The sequence below is a fragment of the Triticum urartu genome, chromosome 3A, assembly GCF_056163025.1.
Source record: "Triticum urartu cultivar PI428250 chromosome 3A, HENAU_Tu73, whole genome shotgun sequence".
NCBI classification, from domain to species: Eukaryota; Viridiplantae; Streptophyta; class Magnoliopsida; order Poales; family Poaceae; genus Triticum; species Triticum urartu.
Window position 1 is genome coordinate 6,200,258 of NC_141875.1, and position 25,170 is coordinate 6,225,427.

Genomic DNA, 25,170 nt, shown 5'->3' on the forward strand with positions numbered 1-25,170 from the left:
TAAAATACACATTGAATTTTTTATTAAATGAAAAACATTTATAAGTAAATTGAATATATTTTAATATACATTGAAATGTTGATTTTATTTTAATATGCGAGAGAGATTTCTCTAAATGATATGAAACATTTTTTAATTAGCAATCAACGTTTTAACCAAAATATTTTTGAAACATTAATTTTGAATATTTTTGTTTACTTTTTTTTAGATATGCAAGATCATTTTGGTACACAAATGAACAAAACTTTCTCTTTTTCGTTTTAAAGAACTGCAATGAAAAAATAAATGTGAAATACAAAATTAATAAATAATGAAAGAAACCAACATATATTGTGTAGCATAACTAATACGCAGAAAACAAGCGATCATAATCCGATGGGGCGACCTACCTTACATAGACGTGGGCGAGCGTGTGATGCTGTTTGCGGCGAGCGTCGCATAGCAGCGTCCTATTTCGGCAACCTGTGCATAGCTTACGTTTGGGACGGAGGGAGTACCTTATTATTATTATTTTTTATCTTGTCATTACTTTTCTACATCACCAAAATATGTACTAACGTGAAAAATACTTAAATGAATAACTGATGGTACTACTGGAAATGATCTTCTTCTCCACAGATGATGGCAACATGCTGGCAGCTTACTAGATTTTTTTTATCGTAGCATCTTTGTCAGGACTGCAGCAAAGTCCCCAAATCCCATGGAAAATACACATGGACATTTCGAATTTTGCAATATGACGCTGACAAGTGGTAACTGTCTACGAGTAAGCTACATGCAGTGCGCCCTCAAAGTCCACGTACCTTGTGAGAGGCAGATGGAAGTGTAAGCTATTGCGTGCATTGTGCATTTGTATGGAACAGGTTGATTACCATGGTTAGTGGCGGAAATCTGTTAGTGCGTGTGATGACTTTGACCAATGGAGTCGCTGTGATCGATCACCATGAGATGGAGGGCCTCCATCACAGCGAATTTTCAGAGCAGGACTAGTAGCTAGTCTGAACTCTTGACTGAAGAACGTGCTCTCTTTTTTTTGAAATAGGGCAAAAGATTTGCTATTTTCATTAATTAAGAAGAGGAGTAGACATGGTTCCGCCAAGCGGGCGATTACAAATTACTCTCGCGGCATTATGTTTACATATTATATACTAATAAAGCAGCGGCCGCTTCTGGTCGTCCGTCATCGGCATTTTTGCAGAAAAGCCCCTAGCTTTTTCTAAAATCAACACGCAATCTTATTGTTCAAGTTAACCTGAACCGGTACGAGCAAAACAGAAAAAAAAAGAACTACTGAATGACCCACGACCTTGCCTCCCATCCCCGCCGGACCACCACCGCCGGCCCCGCCCTTCCGCGGCGCGCCGCCCCGCCGGACCCCACCACCGCGCCCACCCTCAAGCAAAGGGAACTGAAGAAATTCAGGAACAAATTTCTTCCAAGGAGAAGGGAAAGGAACGAATTTCCTCCGTAATGGGCAAGACAGAGCAAAGGAAAGGGAAACAGAATGAGAAGGAATTCCGAGTGGGAAAGGAGCGAAGAAAATGGAACGGAATGAATCCAACCCATGGATCTCCCTAAGATAGAGTGGTCCTGGTTGCCGTGGCGCTCGCGAGCTAGCAACTTCGGAGCAGAGGAAGGGAGGGGGCATCGGCCCAGGCGCTACGGTCGGGGACGAGGAGAGTCCAGCAGCTACAAGGAGATGATCATGTCGCTAGCTCCTGACCAGCACGGGGTTGTTCAACATCAGCGACTTCGTGCCGGCGCGGTCGTGGCTGGGCCAAGATGCGCCGAGTGCATCGCTAGTTCGACTGGCTCATCACGAAGCTGCTGGCGGAGCACGCGGCAACGGCCGAGGAGCGCGCCCGAGAGGAGGGCCGGCTGGACTTCATGGACAGGCTCCGGTTGGTGGCCTGGAACAGGCCACGGCGAGGCGGTCAACGCGAGGATGAGCGTTGCAGGATCAGCTTAACCTCTAGGGGCATGTCGTAGGTGGTGGAGGTTGTGAGCGGCGCCGTCCGAATCGGGTCGGAGGCGGGGCTGCTGGCCGGATACAGAGCGGGCCGACGACTGAGGCGTGACGGCCAGATCAGACCGACAGCAGAGGAGCTTCCATGGCGCCATCCATGGCGTGTCTGGGTTCCGCACCGATAAGGGGTGCTGCCCTGGCTCTGGCCAGCCACCACGGCCGCGCGCACTCCAGGAGAGCGGAGTGCATCGCCGGTGCAACATGTGTAGAAGAGGAGGAGGAGCAGCATTGGGTGATGTGTGACTGAAGAAGAGGACTAGCGCTGTGTGAGAAAGAGGAGTGGCGATGTGGAATTGTGGATAATAGAGACACGCAAATGGATGAGAAGGAAGATTGGCTCTCTGGGCGGTCGGTGTATTTCTTTAATGAAATCTTATATCTTATATCTTTCTTACATATATATATATATATATATACTAATTGGAAGCACCATACAAGCCATCACGTTAATCCTCAAAATTGACTTTAAGATAGCCATTAGATCTTAATCGTACGTCTAGGATTAAATGAGATATATAAAAACTCTACAGCTTAATCTTTAGAAGTCCGTGTGTTAAAAAAGGACCCAAAAAACGATAAAAAGAATATCCGATGGGCCCAACAAACCAATGTGTTACACCAGGAAAGTAACATCCAGGTTGTATAAAGAGAACAAGAAAGAAAAAGACAGAAAGAAAGTCCGTTCCCTAAAAAAGAAGACACGTCAAAAGTAATACCACCTAATAAATTATATATTTTTTCTTTCCGGGAACGTACCATCCAAGTTATCCATGCATGCATGGAGCACATTGCAATATGTCACGGACCAATGTTGTCCTCTTTGCTAAAAATATTCTGACAGTACTTTTTTGACAGACCAGCATACAGTGTATCACTGTCTGGTGCATATATCTAGGTATGAACTATTTATCTCACCCAGAAATCGCCACTCACATAACAATCCCGTCAGCACTCACACATACCTAGATATATGTGCTCCATAGCACACATAGTTTTCTGAAAATGAAAAGAAGATTGCCAATTTTATGGCAATCTATGTCTCAAATATATTAATAAATAATCCAGGATTATAATAAAAAATATCAAAATAGCTCAATTGTTTAAGCGCATTAAAATGGAAGTAATGAGACCACAATAATGTGACATCACTTATTAATTAAAGTAAAAAATTCAACGGTAGCCAAAACGAGAACTGCACATATTTCTCGGCATGATAAAGCTATATATCATGGGCTACGACACCGGCTAGCTAGCTCCTGATATAAAGCTATATAGAAAAAATGATAGATTTTATATGTATGATAAAGTTAAAAAGAAAACACATCTTCATACGTATTTAGTAATTGCACAAATTAGTAGTCATTAAATATATATAATGGTGTCACCGATTTTTGTTGTGCCACAAAGCTAAAATAGGTATTAAAATAGTAAAATGTTAATATAAATGTTTCATATTTCTGTTTTCTACTAAAATTTTGACAAAATAAGACTCACAAAACTCTCTATCTACAGTATTATAATTCAACAAAATATCCTAGCCCGTGCAGTAGCACGAGTTGACGACTAGTGAAAAGAAATTGGCCTTGTACCCGCTAAAAGCTACTGGATGCCTGCGTGCTAGCATCAATTAAAAAATTTTATTTTCCAAAAGAGCACCGATTATTACTCGCTGTTGTTGTTCGTTGTTACATTATATATACTCCCTTCTTTGAAAAAAAGTTTCCTAATTTTAGTACAACTTTGTACTATAGCTATACAAAGTTAAGACACATATTTTAGGGCAGAGAGTATAATAATTAAAAGTGAGTGAAATATTAGAAAGAAATATTTCTTAAGGGAGAAGATATTTGAAGCTCACCGGTGCTGGTTGTCCATGAAGATGTTCCTCAAATCTGGATGTCATGGGTGATATAGGAGGACAGACGGAGGGATGACCAATAGAGAGATTGTGACAACAGTGCATCTTACTCGCGTCCTGTTTCATCTAGCATCGCAGCTAGGAGGGGGGAGCACTACCCTTCTTTGTACCATCTATCCCGTAGTTACCCTAATCCTAATCCCCATCGAGGCCTGATGATAATGTCCAGGGAAGTGCTTATGTTGGCGTGGAGGCTGTGCTCCTACTGTTAACGGCAACGTGTCAACAAAGAGCGACAAGCATTGTAAATACGTTACTTTCCGGCCATCATATTTTGAAGTGGGAAAGCATAAATATGAATTAACGTTAATAGGGATTGTGAGATATAGGAATTAATATATGATCTATTTGACACTGTTACAGGTATACGAATGTTGCACAATTACTTTCGCATCGAAGGGGTAGCCGATGATCTACCGGATAGATAAATGTTAAGATTTTTGTAATTATTTTTACACAGGATTGTTAAATAACAACTTATTGCACATAATTCAATTTCTTTATAGAGAGTGGAAGAAGTAGGTTTTATTTGTAGACAAAAAGATCACGAGCTTTTGGAATACAATAAGATCTTCATAAAGTGGATCCTTATGAGTCTTACAACCAATTTAATTGGAAAGTCTCATTATTCGTCGTGACAGGTAAACTCTCGAATACCACATGGATATTTAGATTTATTTTATACCCATTGCAACGCACGGGCATTTTTTCTTGTATTACTCAAATACTTCGCACGCGCACGAGCCCAAAGAGAGGCTTCATGCTTAATCTTGGGGATGACGATGGTAGTTGGGGTGGCTATGTTGCGCTCGTTCCAGATTTCCCACGCAACAAGCGTCATCAAGGTGTTACGAGCCTTGAGCGAGTCACCCCTTTCATGACAAACCTTGTTCCACCAAACTCTCACCGAGGGCACAAGTCTCCAATCCGTCGGGTTGATGTCGTGAAAACCAAGCCAAGTGTTAATCTCCGTCCACACTCTCACTGTGAACCGGTAGTGGAAGAGGAGGTCGGCCGCCGTCTCTTGAACCTACTTGCAAAGAGGGCAAAGATTGCAATTTGGCCATCCTCGACGTTGCAACATATCAGCGGTCCAACTCTATTAGGGATTATCAACCAGGCAAAAAATTGCACTTGGGGGGGGGGGCAAGCAATTCAAATGGTTGAGATCATGGTCGAGGCGACGAGACCCTCAAACTGAGCATTGTACGCAGAAGACATGGAGTAGACACCATCTTTAGTAAACTTCAAATAATTGTATCGTCGACTCCAGGGGTGAGTATGACATTAGAGAGCTTCTCCCAAAGGGTGGTGAATTGCTCAATATGCTCAAAAGTGAGGCCCTGAGAGGTAATAATGTTGCAGACACGAGCATTGACGGTGAGAGCCAACTAGACAGAGCTTATTTTCTTCCTGGATAGGTCAAAGAACCTCGGAGCAAAATACTTGGGACGGAAACCGTCCAGCCAAGGTGATTCCCAGAAAGTGGCACGATGACCATCGCCAATGGTAACCCGAGTTGCAGGCGCAAAGAGATTTCTATCATCATCATTGCATGGAGTGCCCATTCCAATCCAAGGTTTAGTGAGATCAGCCCACTCAAACCAAAGCCATAGTAGATGGAGAGTGGTCGGAAACTTTTGCAGGTTGAGGACGCCTAATCCACCATATAACTTGGGCTTGCAAACCATCTCCCAATTAATTTTGCATTTCCCACCAGTGACCTTATCACATCCCGCCCAAAGATATGCACGTCTAATACTGTCAATGGCCTTGATGACCTCAACTGGCAGATCCAGATAAGTGAGGTGGTAGATCGTGATAGCAGTGATGACCGCCTTCACAAGAACAATGACTCCTAGAGACTTAACGTGCCTAACAAGCCAAGGGGTGAGCTTTCCAGCCACCTTGTCTTCCAAGTGATGAAAGTGAACCCTATGAAGTCTCCGGACCGAAAGGGGCAGCCCGAGATATATCATAGGGAAGGTAGTCTGGATGGCTGGGACATGAGGAAATCATCAAGATCAATGCCATCGCAGCAAATAGCTGCCACATGACTCTTGGCATAGTTATTCACCAGACTCGTCGCCTCTCCGAAATTAGCAAGGGTGGATGCCAAGAACTGAATGTCTTCTTTTATTGGCTTGACAAAGATGGCATCATCATCTGCATAGAGAAACGCATGGAGGGTCTCGGTTCTGGATAGTATAGGGTGCAGCTGTCCTTGGCTCGTCACCTTAGCAAGGGTGTGGTGATGAAGTGGGTCGATGGCAAGGATGAAGAGAAGTGAGAATAGGGGTCTCCCTGTCTCAAACCCTTACCATACTTGATAGGGTATTCGATGACGTCGTTGATCAAAACTCTCGATGATGTTGATGCTAGAAGGGCCGACACTAAAGGAAATATGCCCTAGAGGCAATACTAAAGTTGCTATTTATATTTCCTTATATCATGATAAATGTTTATTATTCATGCTAGAATTGTATTAACCAGAAACATAGTACATGTGTGAATACATAGACAAAACTGAGTGTCCCTAGTATACCTCTACTTGACTAGCTCGTTAATCAAAGATGGTTAAGTTTCCTGACCATAGAATTGTTCAAACACTAGGATGTTTCAAGGATGCCTCTCTTAACCGAGGGCAAAATATTACGAAGGGGGAGATAATTTGTGGTCACTCATGGGGGCGGTTGATTCCAAAGTTCCGACAATAGCACTTCAAACACCCGGAACCCTCTTAAAGCAAGCTCAGTGGAAGTCGTCACCCCTCACCGCCTTGCGATAAAAAGTATGTCTATCTGCGCTCAAACAACTCCATCGAATTTAGGCATACCTCTTTATCTCTCAACTTTTGATTGAATGATAAAGCATTCTTCTACTGAGCAGCTTCCTATAGAAGGCATTGTTACAGTCCACCTCCAAGCTGAAATCCTAACCTAACATGCATAGTAGTAGGTTGAGGGAACATATTTTCCTTTTGGACATGTGCCTCTCACATCATGTCCATGAGTAGCCCCTAAATAAGAGCCCTACACAGGAACTCCCCCACTTAGCGAGCCCCACAATAATGCTTCCTAGCAGAAGCCCCCAATCTTAGCCTATACTTTTTTTATTTGCACGCATACTCTATGTTTTACTCTATGTTTGACATCACAATAATTCAAATATAAATATATCTAGTGCATAAAATTCAATGATATTCAAATCCATAACTTGAAACACCAAAAATACAAATTCAATACTAGCACTAGGTAGTCCCATGAAGCATCTAGAAGTGCTCAATAAGTTCATCTCGGAATTGCTCAAGTGACTTTCTATTTTCAGTCTACTGATATATCACTAGAAACTCCTGCGGTAGAAGAGAATCATGGCCTCTATCCTTACCACATCGCCATCCTCTTGGTTATCGTCAAAGTCTTGAAATTGTTTCTCGCTCACTATCGATGAACATGTTGTTTAGGATAACACAAGCTACTGGTGTGCATCAGTGTAATCGCTGGACATGCGGCACCACAACCACAACCCCTCTTGCCACCGTGGCTAGGGACCGAGATGTGAGTCCCCTTAGTGACAAAGGTCACTCTTTTCTAAGCCGAGATGACATCCCCAATATCTCGCTTGAGGTTGAAATCAAGCGAGGTAGGGACTTGACAGGCTATGAGGCAACTCTGTGGGTCCCAACTTTCTTAAGATTGTGTTATATTGTCGAAAATAGGCAAAAGAAACCCTATTATCTTATCTGAAGGAAGAAGTTGGTTGGCAGCCCTCTAATTAGTCGACAAAATGTGATCTTGGTCATCGACACATCAAGGGAGTTATGAATATGTATTGTGCCAATGTGCCTAGGAGGCAAAGTTTCGCAGCCTGGCTACGCCTGGGCCTTTTTTCCTTTTCTTGATAGTTAGAATGACAAACAGGCGCAAACGGCCATTTGGCCTAAGCAGCTTGCGTTTCCATGTTTTGTTTTAGGGGACAAGGACAAATGGACCCCATGTTTTCCCATTAAAGTAAAGAAGCCCTTGATACTCTCATGAATTGAATATTGTGTTTATGTATATGGACCGGCAATTGGTTTGTGATGCATCCGTATATTTATGCTAGTTCTATTAATTATGATTCTATGTTTTTTTGTCGTATGTGTTATGTTTTCTATGTAACTAAATGTTAGCAAGAGGTCACATTACCAATCAAAATAAAATTGACCTTTCACTATCATATTTGAGCAACATACATAGGATTAAGAACACAGTGGGAGATCTAGCTAACTATTGTAAAATGACCTCCTCGAGTGTTCAGAACGTACTATGCTTGTGACAAAAATGTCGTAATAATAAAAGCAATGAGGCAATGCAAAGTGGACATAGAGCTAGTACAATATGGACCCCCAAAAAATCCATACATAGCACTTACGACACTATATATATACACACATGTACTCAGGAACATAGATAGCAAGCTGAGTGAATAAATTTCATTTGTATGGTACAAGCTCCAAACAAAATAAAAGCTAGCAAAAAATCCAAACAATCCCTAGATGTTTCCCTCTTCAGCACACAGAAGCACCCGACTTCAGAAACTAGCCGTTTGCCTCTCTATATTCACATCTGAAGTCAAATGTTGCGAAATGTTCAAAGAGATATGTAAATGCACCATATGCATCGGGAAGGCAAGGAAAAATGTCAGGGCACCTCCTGTAGGCCGACAACAATCGGGTCTAGCATATCCCTCTCCTGAAGCCTCCTTATTATGCGACTTCCGCTGTTGCATAAAGGCAATCATTTTTAACACAAAGTCCCTATCCTGGCACAAATGAGCTTGTCCACTAAGAAGTTTATTTGTGATGAGTGGTCCAAAAGGTTCAAGCTATTGTAGCAAAGCCAAGCTCGAAGTGGCGCCTCCTCATACTGGTGAAATTCGCATGGATAGTGAACAGATCACCAAAATAAGCCTGGAATTAGGAGCAACCCACAATTTCCATGACACAATTCCAAATGAACTAATCAGATACAAAGAGGAAGAAGATGTGGTTGTTTTCCTCATCCATGACATCATGGGGACAAACCAATCCTAGGGCGTTTCCATTTAGAGACCTCCATTTTTCGATGAAAGATGACACCTAATCAACTGCGAGGTGAAGATTTTTATTTTCACCAGGTTGTAATCTTTCAATAGGTTGAGCCCGACGAGTAGACACCCACTGGCTCAAGGGTCCAATAGATCTTACCTGGATGAAGTGATAAGTTCGGCACGCCAAGGCCCTCAAAGATGCCCTCTCATTTCCTCTGTTGCGAACGTCCTTCAAAACGAAATGTCGACAGTCTATTATGGAGAGTGTTTCAAACAATAGTGGTTTCAAATAGCCGACTATAACCTCACTATAGCCCCTCTATATCGCTTTGAGCATGGTGCTGCTAAATGAAATTCATGTATAATTATCCAGTAAAGTTGCCGAATAGCGAGCTATAGCCCTGCTATAACGTCACTATAGCTGATTTGGATAATTGTCGCTATTTGACATAGCCCGCTATTTAAGACCATGATTACGGATAACGGAGGCAACATAGTGTTATGGGTCCACGAAAATGGTAAACAGAGAGGGGAATTCATCTTTGTGTGACGTAGGACCATCGCAATGTCAAACCAGTACAACGTGGTGGCACCATCCCCCATAGAGAACCGGCTCCCCATGGACCCATGGTTTAAGAAGCTGGATAGTGCACCGGAATCGAGACCCCTCCCAATGAGAGAGCAAGAGAATAGATGCTGATGTTGAAAGTATATTTTCATTTATTCAACTAGACCAAAGACTGCCTTCATCTCCCAGAGAACCTTCCAAACCCACTTGAGAAGGAAAACATTCATCCCACGAGACGCCAAGATACCCTTGCCATCTTCATCCCTCGGTTTGCAAATGTTAGCCCGTTTCACCATCTCATATTTCTGCTTCTCACCAGGCTCCTATTAAAAGAAGCCAAAATTTTATTTATCCAACGTCGCTTGGATACCTTTGGGGAGAAGATGAAGCCCCATCATGAACACAGGGAGGCTGGAAAGGCATTGGTTTACTAGGACCATTTTGCTCCCATTAGAGACGAACTAGCCCCACTAGGGCTCCGTCTTGGTCTCTTGGATTTAAGCTGCTCTACTAGCGGGTTAAATCCTTCATTGGTGTCGCTTACCTGGATGTTGAGATAGGCGATATCGAGAAGGACGAGAGCTTTCCACCGAGGTTGCAGACCTTCATTGTTCAAGCCACTGGTCTCATTGTTTTTGGCACCACCATCCTTGTACCATGGGTCATCACTGTTGCATCTAAGACAAACTTGTGTATCACCTAGAATATATTAGAGCATAATTTATCTGTGAAAAAACTGATCATTTTTCTGGTCAGCCAAATATTCCAAATAACTACTCTAAGTATGGTCAGCATGATCAAACTCCTACTGAAAATTCGCAAAAAGTTGGAGCTTTAACTTCCCCCCTGCAAGTTTCCAATTGATTATATTTCTCTGGACATGTCAATTGATAATGGCACCTTACCAGAAATTCCATGCAACTTCTCCACGTGGTGGAATTGGACTGCAACAAGAAGGTCCACAGTCACACTCAAAACATGCTCGGATCACGCTAGAGGACCATACTACATTGAACCGGCACTTAAAGGGATTGTTGGTGTAAGACATGTACATTGACTCAATATATGACCGTTTGGTAGAAAGGCATACGGGCATAGTATATCCGAAAATTGTGAAGGTCTAAAGACTTCCCATTGAAAATTACAATATGGTCAAATGCTACTGAGGAAAGCATGAATTATGTATTAGATAACAGCGACAAATACCTACTCGATTTTTTGCTCATTTACAGACGTCCTCATCTATGTGGTATACGATTCTCCGTCAATCATGAATTACTTGCAACCCTTGACACGAGATTTGTTTACAACCCGGATCGCTGATTGCATTTTTGATGAGGACGATTTCCTGACATTAGGGGAGAGAATAACCAAAAAGAATGCCAAGAAATAGATTGGGATGTGAAAGGCATCCATTCCTTAGATTCACATACGAATGAGTCTTAATTGGAGGTTCAGAAGATTATAAATTTGCAAAATATTGCAAATAATCTGCCAGATGCATTTACTGATTATAAAGGTGTCACAAAATCAAATGTTCCCGCTATCATTGTGCCAGAGATAGTAGATGTGACCCATAGATCTACTCAGCCACCTAAGAGGGGGAGGAATCTAGACACGAAGGACAAAGGTTTGCAGAAGCGTCCAACGAGAAACGAGGAATCCTCAAATAGTAAATGCAAGTCAACAAGATGTTGATATTCAACCTAGGATTGAAGGACACCTAAAGGATGTTGGACAATCAGAACCTAGCACGAGTCTACACACAAATTTTGGTGCTAGGACATCAGAAGAACTTGATCCAATTATTGAGGGAAATCACGAAGGATCAAAAGGTATTTATGAGATATCCATTAACTATATTGGTTCAGGAGAATCATACAACAGAAAGACTATAGTTGTCGACATTTATTTCTCCTCTAGAATTGCAGAAGGCCTTGATTTGGATTGCGAACCTAAGTCCACGGAAGAGTGCATGAAGCGCTCAGACTGGTCCAAATGGATGGCAACAATTGAGGATGAATTACGCTCGCTCATAAAAAGAGGGGTATTTACTTCAGTAATACGCACTCCTCAACATGTGTTCCCTGTGGGAACAAAATCGGTTTTCGTTCATAAGAGGGACGAGAACAATGAGGTGGTGAGATACTAGCCGAGGCTTGTAGCACAGGGGTTCACACAGAGACCCGGCATCGATTATGATGAAACATACTCTCCTGTTACGAGTGGAACAACGTTCCGATATTTAATATCACTGGCAGTGAAAATTAATTTGTCTATCTAGCTGATCGATGTTGTGACTGCATATTTATATGGGTCACTGGATTTGGATATTTGTATGAAAGTTCCTAAGGGAATGAAGCTTTTGAATCAAAAGGCTAATCGTGACATGTAGTCCGTAAAGCTTCAGAAGTCATTGTATGGCTTGAAGCAGTCGGGAAGAATGTGGTATAACCGACTGCGTATATTCCTTCTTCAGAAGGGTTACTCAAATAATAATGATTGCCCATGTGTGTTTATTAAGAAATCTAATAATGGATTTTGCATTATTTCTTTGTATGTGGATGATCTGAATATCAATGGGACTACACAAGAAATACATGAGGCAAGTAATCATCTTAAGACGGAGTTTGAGATGAAAGATCTAGGTAAGACTAAATATTGTTTGGGCAACTTGAACATCTTCCTTCAAGAATACTTGTTCATCAGTCTGCTTATATCCCAAAGATTCTAGAGAAATTTAATATGGATAAAGCACATCCATCGAAAACACCAATGGTTGTTAGATCTCTTGATAGAGATAAATACCCATTTAGACCTAAGGGTGATGAGGAAGAGGTATTAGGGCATGAGTTTCCTTACCTGAGTGCTATCGGAGCACTAATGTATCTAGCGAATTGCACCAGGCCTGGTATATCATTTGCAGTAAATTTATTGGCTAAATTCAGTGCATCGCCAACAAAGAGGCATTGGGTTGGTGTGAACAACATTTCCAGATATCTTCAAGGCACCAAAGATCTTGGTTGATTTTATCAAAAAAATCAAGATAAGACCATGGTGGGATATTGCGATCCTGGGTATCTATCTGATCACCATAATGCCAGATCACAGACTGGTTTTGTCTTCTTGAGTAGAGGTACGACCTTTTGTTGGAAGTCGACAAAACAAACTCTGGTGGCTACACCCATGAATCATTCTGAAATTATTGCTTTGTTTGAAGCATCACTTGAATGTGCATGGCTTCGCAGAATGATAAACTTTATTGAAAGTTCAAGTGGGATTGGATCATTGGAATCACCCACTATTATCTATGAAGGTAATGATGCATATATTACACAGATGCAAACAGGTTATATAAAGAGCAATATTACAAAGCACATTTCTCCTAAGTTATTTTATCCCCATGAGTTACAGCAAACCGGGGAGATAAATATTTTGCAAACTAAGTCATGTGTTAATCTTGCCGATTTATTTACAAAGTCATTGCCAAGTTCTTTATTTGAGAAGTATATCAAAGGAATTGGTATGAAACGACTTCGAGACTTGCAAAGTTCAGGGGGAGTGTGTCCCTGAATGATAATCTGTTTGTGATCCTCGGATCTTTGATAGTGCATTCTTTTCCTTTATAAGTTCTTATGGAAGGTTTTTAATGAGGCAATAGTAATGCAAGCATTGTGATATGTCAGTTTCTCCTTATTTTCCCACTGGGTGTTTGGAAGGAGTTTTTTGTTGGCATATTGTACATATCTCCTCATATTTTTTCCTACATGGTTGTTGGAGGAGATTAATGATGATGGTGATGATCAAGATGTTGATGATGATGTTTACAAAAATAATTAAAGCAGAAATTAAGAGGAGTGTTAGGATTAATTAATTAGTTTAATTAAAGAAAATCCCTACTTAGCAAAACCAATTTGCGGGTTCTCTCCCAATGGATCGCATCCTAATATAACAGACACGTCCTTCTAATCCCATCTCTTGTAAACATCGCGCTTGTGCGATGCGTCCCTTGGAGGGATATAAATATGTACATCATCGACATCAATCAACAGCGATTATTACTGTTCATTCACACTGTTTCTTTAAAAATACGAGGAGGCTGGAAAGGCATTAGTTTACTAGGACCATTTGCTCACACTAAAGAGGAACGGCCTCACTAGGGCTCTGCATTGGATTTAAACTTCTCTACGAGCATGGCTGCTGGCTATATGAAACTGCCATGTTATATATAGCCATCAGTTATATTCAATCATACAATAGTGTGGGCTATAAGGTTGGCTCTTACATTAGTACCTTTTTCTATCTTCTCTCTTACTCTTTCTCCACATTAATTGTATTTGTCTAGATATACGCATATAGCTAGGCTTTTGCATAAGAACCCACTCCCCTTACTTTTTTTACATCTCTCTTCTTCACATAAGCAAAAAGACCATGTAAGCGGGCTATAAGCCCACTATTTTATTTGCTCTATTAGCATCTCAAAATCCTTAACTAGGATCCTATTATAGCTTACCGGGATGTCAAGATAAGTGATCGAGAAGGATGAGAGCTTTCCAGTGAGTCCGCAGACCTTCCCTGATCAACCCACTGGCTCATTATTTTTTGGCACCAATATCCTAGTACCGTGGTCCATCACTGTTGCATCTCAGACAAACTTGTGAATCACCTAGACGGTATTAGAGCATAATTTATCTGTAAATACCTAAATCATTTTTCTGATCAGCCGAATATTCCAAATAACTGCTCTAAGTACCGTCAACATGATCAAACACGACCTGAAAATTCCCCAAAAAGTTGGAGCTTTAACTTCCCCCTTGCTAGCTTGCAAGATATTTGACTATATTGCTCTGGACATGTCAATTGATAATCGCACGTTACCAGAAATTCCATTCAACTTCTCCACGTGTTGGAATTGGACTGCAACAAGAAAGTCCACAGTCACACTAAAATCATGCTCGGATCATGCTAGAAGACCATACTACGTTGAACCCGCACTTAAAGGGATTGTCGGTGTAAGACATGTACATTGACTCAATATATGACCGTTTGGTAGAAAGGCATACGGGCATAGTATATCCGAAAATTGTGAAGGCGTAAAGACTTTCCATTGAAAAGCACAATATGGTCAAATCCTACTGAGGAAAGCATGAATAATGTATTAGATAACAGCGACAAATACCTACTCGATTTTTCACTCATTTACAGACGTCCTCTGTTGATAGACGAGAGACTTTGACCATGCGAGGACAGTATGCTTCTTCTACGCGAGTGGCCAACTAAGAGGAGATCCTAGGTATACCAAAGTCCCCAGTTCAGAAGTTAGTGGGGTAGTACACTCGTGCTCCACTAGTACAACTAGCTAGTACCATTTTGCTTATAAAACGACGCACAAGGAGAATGAGGGAGAAAGCTTGGATCAGGATCATGGAGCGGCCTTCTTCTTCCCTCGCACGCCCCGTAGCCGTGCTGGCTATCATGTTTTTTTCCTTGGCATGCTTGACAGCGGCGGGCCGTGGTAAACGACGACTCATCTCTTGTTGCTTCCTACTGATCTCTTCATAGTTCATACCCAGAAACACGAAATCATGCAGTAACATTCCCATGCAGTTGCTCTGGACGGAACTCATCACGGACGATGCCCTCCGTCGCCCACGGGCTCAGTCAACAAGTCGACGAGCTGCCCCGGCTGCGGCTACGGCGAGGTCACCGCTTCGTCTCTGCTGCCGCCGCCCGGGACGTTTGCCCTTGCGCCACACCGGAGGACGCTGGAGGCCGTTGCGAGCGTCGACCCTTACGCATGAAGCGCCTCGCTCCGTGTATATCCATGTGTGTATATACACACGCACGCACGATTCGTAGTTGCCAGAGATTTGAATAAAGGATCAGCACTGTACGTACATATTTTGTTTAACTTATTATGTGTGTAGCTCTTTGTTCTTGTGTGCCCGTGCATGTGACGATTGAAACAAGCGAGCAAAATAGCTGAAACTACAACCGGCAACACGTGGCTCTGTCACGTGTATTTTTTTCCGACAACAGGCACGGGTACGTTACTGAACGAGGAAAACAAGAAATATTACTGCAACGACGATGCACGATGCGCAACAGGATGGGAGAAATGAGCTATGTTTTTTTCTTCGGGAATGAGCTGCGTATAGAATCTGTATTACCAACTTGCTATTCTTGCGAGTAAATAACAAAAAACTACCACATTAAAGGTTAGGGTTATAAAAAAACTACCTGTTTTCTGAATTTTCCAAAAAGCTGCCACAGAAATGGTTAGCTGTTCCAAAAAACCGAAGTGGCTGAGGCCATGTTTGGTTCATAAGTCCTAGAACTTTTTTTAGTTCCAACTTATAAGTCTCAAGTCCCTAAAAAGTCCTTATCTGTTTGGTTTCTGGACTTAACATGGACTAAAAGACCACATTACAACTATAAGTCCCTATAAGTCCCTCCTTGAGAGTCTTATTTCATAAGTCCCAAATGCCACTTTAAGTCCCTGTAAGTCCCTCCTGTTTGGTTTAGATGGGACTTATAGGGACTTTTTTAAGTCCCTAAACCAATAAGGCCATGTTTGGTTCATAAGTCATAGGACTTTTTTTAGTCCCAACATATAAGTCTCAAGTCCCTAAAAAGTCCCTACCTGTTTGGTTCCTGGACTTAACATGGACTAAAAGACCACATTACAACTATAAGTCCCTATAAGTCCCTCCTCGAGAGTCTTATTTCATAAGTTCCAAATGCCCACTTTAAGTCTCTATAAGTCCCTCCTGTTTGGTTTAGATGGGACTTATAGGGACTTTTTTAAGTCCCTAAACCAATAAGTCCCTGAAAACAAACACCCTCTAAGTCCCTGGAAACAAACACCCTCTGAACCGTTAGGTTTTAAGCGTGGTTATGATAGCTCGGGTCCACTCATCAGGTTGATCATTAGCTTTGACCGTTAGGTTGATTGTTAGCAAGTTATGATAGATGGGGCCCACATATTTTTTAAAGGCAATCAGGTCCCTTACAAAAAAAGTAATCAGGTCCCTATAACTTAAAAAACAATCAGGTCCTTGTAACTTCAAAGATAGCAATCGGGTCCATATTTTTTAAAGCATTCAGGTCCTGTGCGCCGACCGTGGTGGTGGCCGGGCATGCTCCCTAGCTCTGGCCACTCCCTGTGCCTGGCCGTGCTCTAGGCAAGCCGCAATTGTCAGCCGCTGGAGCAGCGGCCGCCTCCCTCTGTGCTCGGGCCGCCATCGCTAGAGTATCCCTAGGAGCTCGGGTTGATGTGTCCTCAAGGTTGTGTGGTCCTGCAAACAACCGGCAAGGTCCTGCCGGCAGCCGCAGTGCCCTGCCAAGTGCTTGGACGAGTGCGGGAGCGCTGCGTGTGCTTCCTGCTTGCCCGCTGCCCTTGTCGCTGTTGCTGTTGCGTGTGTTGTGGGCGTGTGCATCAGGCAGTGGCCCGTGGCACCGCCGGTCGAACTGCAGATGACCTGCACCAGGAGAGGAGGAGGCCTCGGGCAGCAGCCCATGACGACGGCAGCGGGGCTCCAGAGGTGCCGTGCCGGGAGACGAGGAGCCATTGAGAGAGATATAAGGAAGGACAGGGAGATAATGTAAAGAAGAAGAAAGAAAGAGCTAACATGTGAGTCCCGCATGTCAGTTAACGTTCACATAAACAGTGAACAAATGATTTAGTTAGGAGTGGCCCTAACATGTTATAATCCGGATCAATTTTAAACAACGCGGTAATTTGAGTTTTCTGGAAGAGCCAACCAATTATGTGGTAGTTTTTTTGGGGAAATTAAAAAAAACATGTAGTTTGTTGTAACCCTAACCATTATGTGATAGTTTTATCTTAATAATGCCCTTCACAATTTAAACAAGCACACACACACACACACACACACACACACACACACACACATTTTAAAGTAAAATAAAAAATTTATTCAAGAGAACTCGTCTACAACCATGCTAGCTTCTCTATGACAATGAACGAAACTTAAGTTGCTAGTATTAGATCACTCACCAGGCAAATATTAATTAACTTGAGACTCAACAAATAGGCACTAGTCATTCAGTTTGCCCGCGTGTAAGTGAGAACAAAACGGTGGAATTTATGGAGATCTCCGGTGTGGTCTGGTAGGTTATGCGGAGCTAGGAGACATTAAGAGATCTATAGAGGAAAAGGAGTAGGGGTTAAGCAGATTATTTTGGCTAGCTTTTATCTTTTACAGTTTGGTTTTGAAGAGAACACAAATAATCACACAACTTCTTAGCTTTGTTTTTAGATTTGCGGAAGAAATCCTCTTTAATGCAAGATTAACAGTACATCCCAGCAACCGGCTATATATATTTGTCACATCATGTATAGTCAATCCAATAGCCGACTCATATAATAGTTAGCTATGTCATCAATGGCCAAGAGTCCAGGAGACCACGACTGATCCTCAAAGGCAATGAATGGAAAAAAATAGCATGTCGTAATAAAATCAACCTTTTTTCAAAGGGAATTGAAAATTAAGATTTTCTGGATCTAGTGAATAAATGGATAGAGCCTGGCTCCAATTTTGGTAAAATAAAAACCAACGAGCTTAACTTCCTAATTGGAATGATTGCCACTCTAGTCAAACTTCAAAAATAGATTAGTGCCAGATGCGGGAAAGATTGGGTTTTCCTATGAGGGGCCCCTTTATTTTTTTTTCTTTTTCTTTTTTAGAAATCCTAATTGTTCTTGATTATGGATTAAATAATGGATGTTATGGTTATTAAAAAAGCAGTTAAACTGAGCTATCTTGGATTCCCCAAATAATTTGACACCTGGATTGTCCGAAGTGCTTGTTAAACATTTTGATGATCTCATCATTCCCACCGAGAATCGCTAGGTTCTTTTTACCATGCCACTATAGCGTCGGCCCATCATTAACGGACCGCTGCTCCGAGAGCCGGCCTAGGCGCGTCTGGTGAACCAGCCAAAACCAGAAAACCGGCTAGGAAAGTCTAGAAGGTTCCCAAAATCAGAAATGCTACAACACTTTAATGTGCCGGCCCAAGTCATCACTCGAATGCTACCTCTGTGCGAAAGGTCAACACTTTGACGCAACATGCATCCAATATGGAATTCCGTTCTGAGAGTACAGATTAGGGCAGCTGCTTAGCAGGTTCTTTAGCAAGGAATCAATGTAATAGGTCCGTTAACAAAAGTCTCCCAACATGATGGCCATTAGCGAGTGTCCTGTAGCATCTCAAGTGCTCTGCATTCCACACAATAAAAAAATGTAGCGAACAAGCACATAGCCTGCCGGGCTCTGCACATGATGAGTCCCATGTATTCCAAATTTCCAATGCTTTGAGGCTTTTTGACGGTCATCTTTTTCATTCCAACAGTTAAACTTCAGAGATCCCTGAAAAAAAAGTTAGACCTTCAGAGTTACTAAGATGTGTTGCATACAAAAAAATTCAACATACATGCTACATACATTATCTAAAAAAGTGTGCTGCTGCTACATATAACTTACTAACATGTACATCAACAAAATGCCCAGAACTTCCAAATGGAGAAAATATTAAATCAGTTCCCGAGGAAACTGCGTCGTTCTGCACATCAACTGCAAACTGACGAGGAGGTGTGCACTATTAACCCAATAACCAAAGCAAGAAAAAGGTCAATCACGTGAAATTTTAATACGTGTGCTGGTGTGCCTTAAAGATTAAATGAAGAAAAAAAGGTTTCTACAAAAGAATAAATTTGTGGCAAGAAGAAAACATAGACGCAAATTAAACAAATAATGCTTTGTCCATACAATTTACACAGAAATTGTGTTTTCTTGCAATATGCAAAAACACACATATAATAGTGAAATATTCACAATAAAAGAGATTTCCTAAGAAAGAATGAATTAGTGGCACGTGAGTTACCATTAAATAAGAAATGAAATAAAACATAAACTAAATGAAAAATAAAATAATGAATTTTGCCTATGAAAGAATGAATTAAAGGCTTTGGTATTACCCTTTAAGAAGAAATTAAAAAAGTTCAAAAATAAAATAATGAAGTTGTCTAAGAAAGAATGAATTAGTGACATTGGTATTAACATTTAAGAAGAAAGGAAACAAAAAATTAAAACAATGGGAAATTTGCACACAATTTACATAGAATTTGCACTTTTTATAATATATGCAAGAAAAGTATATAATAGTAGAATTCTCGCTAGAAAGAAAGATTCCTAAGAAGTAATGAATTAGTGACATTGGTATTACAAATAAAGAAGAAGTAAAATAAAACAATAACTAAATTAAAAATGAAATAATGATGTTTTGTACGAAAGAGTGAATTAGTGGTTTTGGTATTACCCTTTCAGAAGAAAGAAAAGCAGTAACTACCAAAGCGAAATCACAAAATCAAAAATAGTAATATTTTTCTTAGAAACACGAGGCCTCTCCGATGGCTGTGGCCCCTTTGCCCCGGTTGCGTTGTCCTCCGCGATGCCATCCTACATTGCGCGGGAAAAACCTAGGAATGCCCATTTCGCCCCTAATTTTCGACACCATCCTGGGATTCGGGGCCACCAAACAGCGTGACATGTTCCTATACCCATTTTTATACCTCTGGGAGCCCTTTGACACACTCGTGGTCGCAGTCATTTTTCGCCATTTCGGGTGGGAAAATCTCCTCGTCATGCCAAAATAGGGTGTGTTCTTGTTCACCATCGCCACGGCATAACAAAACAACAACAAAAATACTAAAGGGAGGGATCCCAATATGATGAACGGGCGTGATCCAAATATGATGAACGGGCGCGGGACGATGCTTCGAGCGGGACACGAAACTTTGCGTGGGAAACGAAATTTTGATTGATTGATTGAGAGAGAGAGAGAGAGAGAGAGAGAGAGATGCGGTCGTTTGCGATTTGGCTTGGGACAATGCGTAGAGCGGACACGCACGTGGCGCGGAAGGTAGTCTTCCCGGATTGCCGTCTCCACCAGGCCTCTCCGACGGCCAGGGTCCCTTTGCCCCGGTTGTGTTGTCCTCCGCGATGCCATCCTACGTTGCGCGGGACAAACCTAGGAATGCCCGTTTCGCCCCTAAATTTCGACACCATCCCATGATTGGGGGCCACCAAACAGCGTGACACGTTCCTATTCCCGTTTTTATACCTCCGGGAGCCCTTTGACACACTCGTGGTCACGGTCATTTTTTCGTCATTTCGGGCGGGAAAATCTCCCTGTCATGCCAAAATAGGGTGTGTTCTTGTTCACCATCGCCACGACATAACAAAACAACAACAGAAATACTAAAGGGAGGGATCCAAATATGATGAACGAGCGCAAGACGATGCTTCGAGAAGGACACGAAACTTTTGGCGGGAAACGAAATTTTGATTGAGAGAGAGAGTGTGTGTGTGTGTGAGAGAGAGAGAGAACTACGGTCGTCTGTGATTTGGCTTGGGACAACGCGTAGTGCGGACGCACAAGGGACGCGGAAGGTAGTCTTCCCGGGTCGCCGTCTCCACGAAGCCTCTCCGACGGGACCGTGGCCGCCCGTGCCGGAGCCCCTTTGGAGCATCCTCTAGACTGTCCATGCCATGCTGTAGGACAGTTACTCCATTTTCAATACATGCAATCGATAGACCCAAGCATACATGGAAACCCATGGGCTTTGTTCATCTTCGAAAGCCTCTAACTATCCTGAGCATTGGATGCTCTCAAGTACTCCGGACCAAACACTCCTATCATAATCTTTGCAAATTGTATGACATAAAAGATAGAAGTGCCCTCTGCCATCGCCAAATTCTCATTAATGTAGTCAGCCAAAACACTATATGCAATCATGCAGTAAATACGTAGCAAAAAAACACTGATATAAGTTAGCTGTAGTGCCGTAGCAGTAGCATGGTAGGTCACGCTACTGCTAGGCCTTTAACTCACGCTACTGTTAGGGTTTTCCCTAGTAGTGAGGTACGGAAAAAATTGTGCACCAATCTATCGTGCACCTCAATCCGTTCTCTCTGGATGTACTCATGGTCAAACACGGAACTGCCGGGCTTCATCTTGCATCGCTACTAGCATGGCAATGATAAGAGAAGAAGAGGATAATGTTATAAATGAGTGCAGATGGATTTACGGATCACTGAAGATAGTGTCTAAATAATTTTCTTGCACAAGACATTAGTGATTCCCACTACTCTCTTGGATCCATATTACTTGCAGCTGAAACGCATGTGTCTACACATTGAAAAATATCATTTTGATGCTCTCAGGAAAAAAAGAAGAGAAAACACTTTTTTTTTCGTTTCCGAGGATGCACGGCCGTGACTCTCGCGAAAGCACACCCATGCCTCTCGCGGAAACAAAACCATGACTCTCGTGAAAGGAAAAAAAAATAGAAAACGCATTTTTTCCGTTTCCGAGAGGCACAGCCGTGACTCTCGCGAAAGCACAACCGTGCCTCTCGCGGAAGCAAAACCGTGACTCTCGCGAAAGGAAAAAAAATAGAAAACATGTTTTTTTTTTCATTTCTGAGAGGCACGGCCGTGACTCTCGCGAAAGCACAACCATGTCTCTCGCGGAAGTAAAACCGTGACTCTCACGAAAGGAAAAGGCGCAGAAAATGCGTTTTTTTCGTTTCCGAGAAGCACGGTCGTGACTCCCGTGAAAGAAAAACCATGCCTCCAGCGGAAGGAAAACTGTGACTCTCACGAAAGGGAAAAAAGAAAAACGCGCTTTTTCGCGCAAACAAATTTTTTTTCGAAAACATTTTTTGGTCGAAAAGCTAAGGAAGACTGGTGAAAAACCAAAACGTCAAAAAAACCCGAAAAAAATGTTTAAATAGCCGAAAACACGTGCGGAAGATAAAAAGACAAAATCCAAAGGAAGCACCCAGAGCGCGACACGTGGCTACGGCTGAGAGCGCACCAACTCGCGCTGACCGTTGCGAGGCTTTTGAATGAGCGATCGTTAAGTAGTGGCTCCCTAGCATGTATGTGCTCCAGATGTTTTGCAGACTCAGGAGGTCTTTCGCCTCATGGGCCGGCTTAGCTTCATTTATTACAGTCTAAGGAAACGCTTCATGGGTTTTCTTTGTGTCAGGCTTTTCTCCTCCTTGTTGTCGGATTTCCTTACATGAAACAATAGTGATTCCCACTACTCTCTTCGATCCATATCATTTTGATGTTCGTATTTAGAGGCACCAGGTTCTGGTTTCGCCCCGGCCCTCGAAACCTCAGAACCGGCCTTGGACGAGCTGTGCAGACAAGAGAGATGCCACTCCTGCACAGCCTTGCCGATGGAGACGCTGTCCTGGTAGTCGTCCCGGAAGGTCTCGAACGTGTCCATCATGTCGTGCACGGTCGACCTCAGCATCTCGTACTGCCACCTCTCCTGACGAGGGAAGTCGCAGTACTTCTCCCCGAAATCATCCACGTACTGCATGCCAATCAAAGAAGCGATGGTTAGCGAATCCATCCAGCACAAGCAGTTTGGCGGCGTACGTGGTCATGGTTCCAACCGTACGTACCGAACACTTTTTTTCTTGAAAAAGAGGAAAAGCCATGGCCTTTGTGTCAATCGATGCATGCAACCATATTATTAATAAAAGTGTAACACATACCGAGCACTTGAGCGAGCCGACCTCGTGGGTGTACTTGCTGGGCACGCCTGCGATCTCCTTGGCACGGTAGAACTCCTCCACGAATCGAAGCATCTCCTCCTCCGTCGGCAGCTTCCTCCTGCCAGACAGCACCTGGGCCACCCAACGAGCCTGAGCCTCGAAGGACCGAGGCGCGAATACCTTCCTGAGTAGGCCGACGAAGGAGAGCGACGGAGCCAGGGACGGCGGGAACACGTGCTCGAACAGTGGGCCCACGCGGTTGTCGTCCACGGCCACCGCTCCGCTCGTGTCCAGGAACGGGAACGAGTAGTTGTACCCTGTGCAGTAGATGACGGTGTCAGCGGCGATGCTGGAGCTGGAGCCGCCACCGTCCTTGAACACTACCCGTCCGTCCTCGCACAGCCGCTCCACCTACGGGCCGGCCAGGATGAACGGTGCATTATAAGCTAGATCTCATTCGACTGAGACTTAAAAGTGATATAGTATGTAAGAAGAAAACGAAAAACTAAAAATAATGTTTTTTATGAATCTTTATGCAAAATCAAAGAAAGATAGCATGGAGTGAGACGTACTAAAAAAGACTAAGCAAAACTATTATAAGTACTATTGGTTCTCTTCTACGTGACGTGTGTGTGGAGAGGGACCGCTTGTGTAGTACGTGTAGTGTACGTACCTCAAGCCGGAGGTGGAGGTTGGCGCTGTGCTTGGCCAGCACCTTGGACAAGCCTGGGGTGACCGCCTCCATGGACCCGGCGACGATGTACACCTCCTTTGCCACGCCGCGGATCTCCATGGCGATGTCTCTGCCGCTATCCCCGCACCCGACGACCACCACAACCTCGCCGCGGAACGGCTCCGGCACCCTATACGAGTGGCTGTGCATCTGCCTCCCCCTCCACGTCTCCATGCCTGTACGTACGTACATCTTCTTCTTCATAGTAAACGATTATGCATGGGAACATGCACGGGATGGGTGGAGCTTGCATTGCTTTACACTTACCTTTGATGCTTGGCAATCTTGGCTGCGAGTAGTGGCCGGTGGCGACCACGACGGCGTCGAACACCTCGTCGACGTACGCGTCCAATTCCTTCCCGTTGGCGCCAGCGCACTCCCCGAGCCCGAGGTCCATGGATCTCACCGCCCACTTACGCGCGGGCGTCATGGAGGCGCGCAGGACCCTGGTGTTGAGCCTCACGGCCTCCATGAGCCCGAACGCGTGGCAGAAGTCCTTGAGGTACAGGTGGACCTCGCGGTGGCCCGGAAAGCGGCGGCCGTCGCGGCCGCTCTTGGGGCAGAAGGGGAAGTCGGTGAAGCCCGTGGTCTGCCGGGGGCTGATGAGCCGGAGCGAGGCGTAGATGCTGCTGTGCACCTTCACCGGCGCCGCCACGCCGAGCGCGTCGGTGGCGTCGGTCCTCGGGTCGTACAGCCACTGCCCGCCGACGTCGCCGCTCTGCTCCAGCACCGTGACGTCGTGGCCCTCCCGGCGCAGCTCGCGCGCCGCAGCCAGCCCGGCCATGCCGGCTCCGATGACGCACACCTTCTTCGACTGCGGCGGCTTGCTGACGCATGCCGTATCCATGTGGATCGGCAAGAAGTCATGGCCGGGGAGGTGTGGAGCAGCTGTCTGATTTGCTCTTGCCACGAAGTTTCTGCCGCATATTCACGTCCTTTAACCATGTTCGAGTGCTCCACCCACCTCCACTGTGACGAATAATTGCACATCATTCAGATAGTGGTTGCAGCAGATGCTAGATAAAGTAGTACTAGCATTATTGACAATTATATATATATATATATATATATATATATATATATACTTTTGCATAAAGGGAGCATCTTTTACCTGCTCCAACTTATATGATGTTGCTAAAATGGTTGGCTGTAGCAACACACACGCGCTGCTCGTGCAACGAAAACTAATACTATAAGAATGTGGCTAGACAGTGCGCGCCGCATTATTTTCCCTACAGAGTGCCCCTTTTCTCGA

At 43.5% G+C, this 25,170-nt stretch overlaps 1 protein-coding gene across 1 annotated transcript; it reads right to left on the reverse strand.

Annotated features, from left to right (window-relative positions):
- Window positions 1-22,586: 22,586 nt before the first annotated feature.
- Window positions 22,587-24,862, reverse strand: LOC125542296 (flavin-containing monooxygenase FMO GS-OX-like 8). Its single transcript, XM_048705264.2, has 4 exons — window positions 24,183-24,862; window positions 23,856-24,091; window positions 23,183-23,593; window positions 22,587-22,998 (listed from the first exon to the last, which is right to left on the reverse strand). Exons 1-4 carry the CDS (start codon window positions 24,760-24,762, stop codon window positions 22,717-22,719), a joined length of 1,509 nt encoding a protein of 502 aa, XP_048561221.1. The 5' UTR covers window positions 24,763-24,862; the 3' UTR covers window positions 22,587-22,716.
- Between the last annotated feature and the right edge of the window lie 308 nt (window positions 24,863-25,170).

Bases quoted from the DNA above. Each gene is read 5' to 3' on its own strand.
- LOC125542296 (XM_048705264.2), bottom strand. From the start codon at position 24,762: ATGGATACGGCATGCGTCAGCAAGCCGCCGCAGTCGAAGAAGGTGTGC. The intron at 24,092-24,182 runs GTAAGTGTAAAG...ACGTACGTACAG, and splicing joins AAGATTGCCAAGCATCAAAG to GCATGGAGACGTGGAGGGGG. The intron at 22,999-23,182 runs GTATGTGTTACA...ATTGGCATGCAG, and splicing joins TCGGCTCGCTCAAGTGCTCG to TACGTGGATGATTTCGGGGA.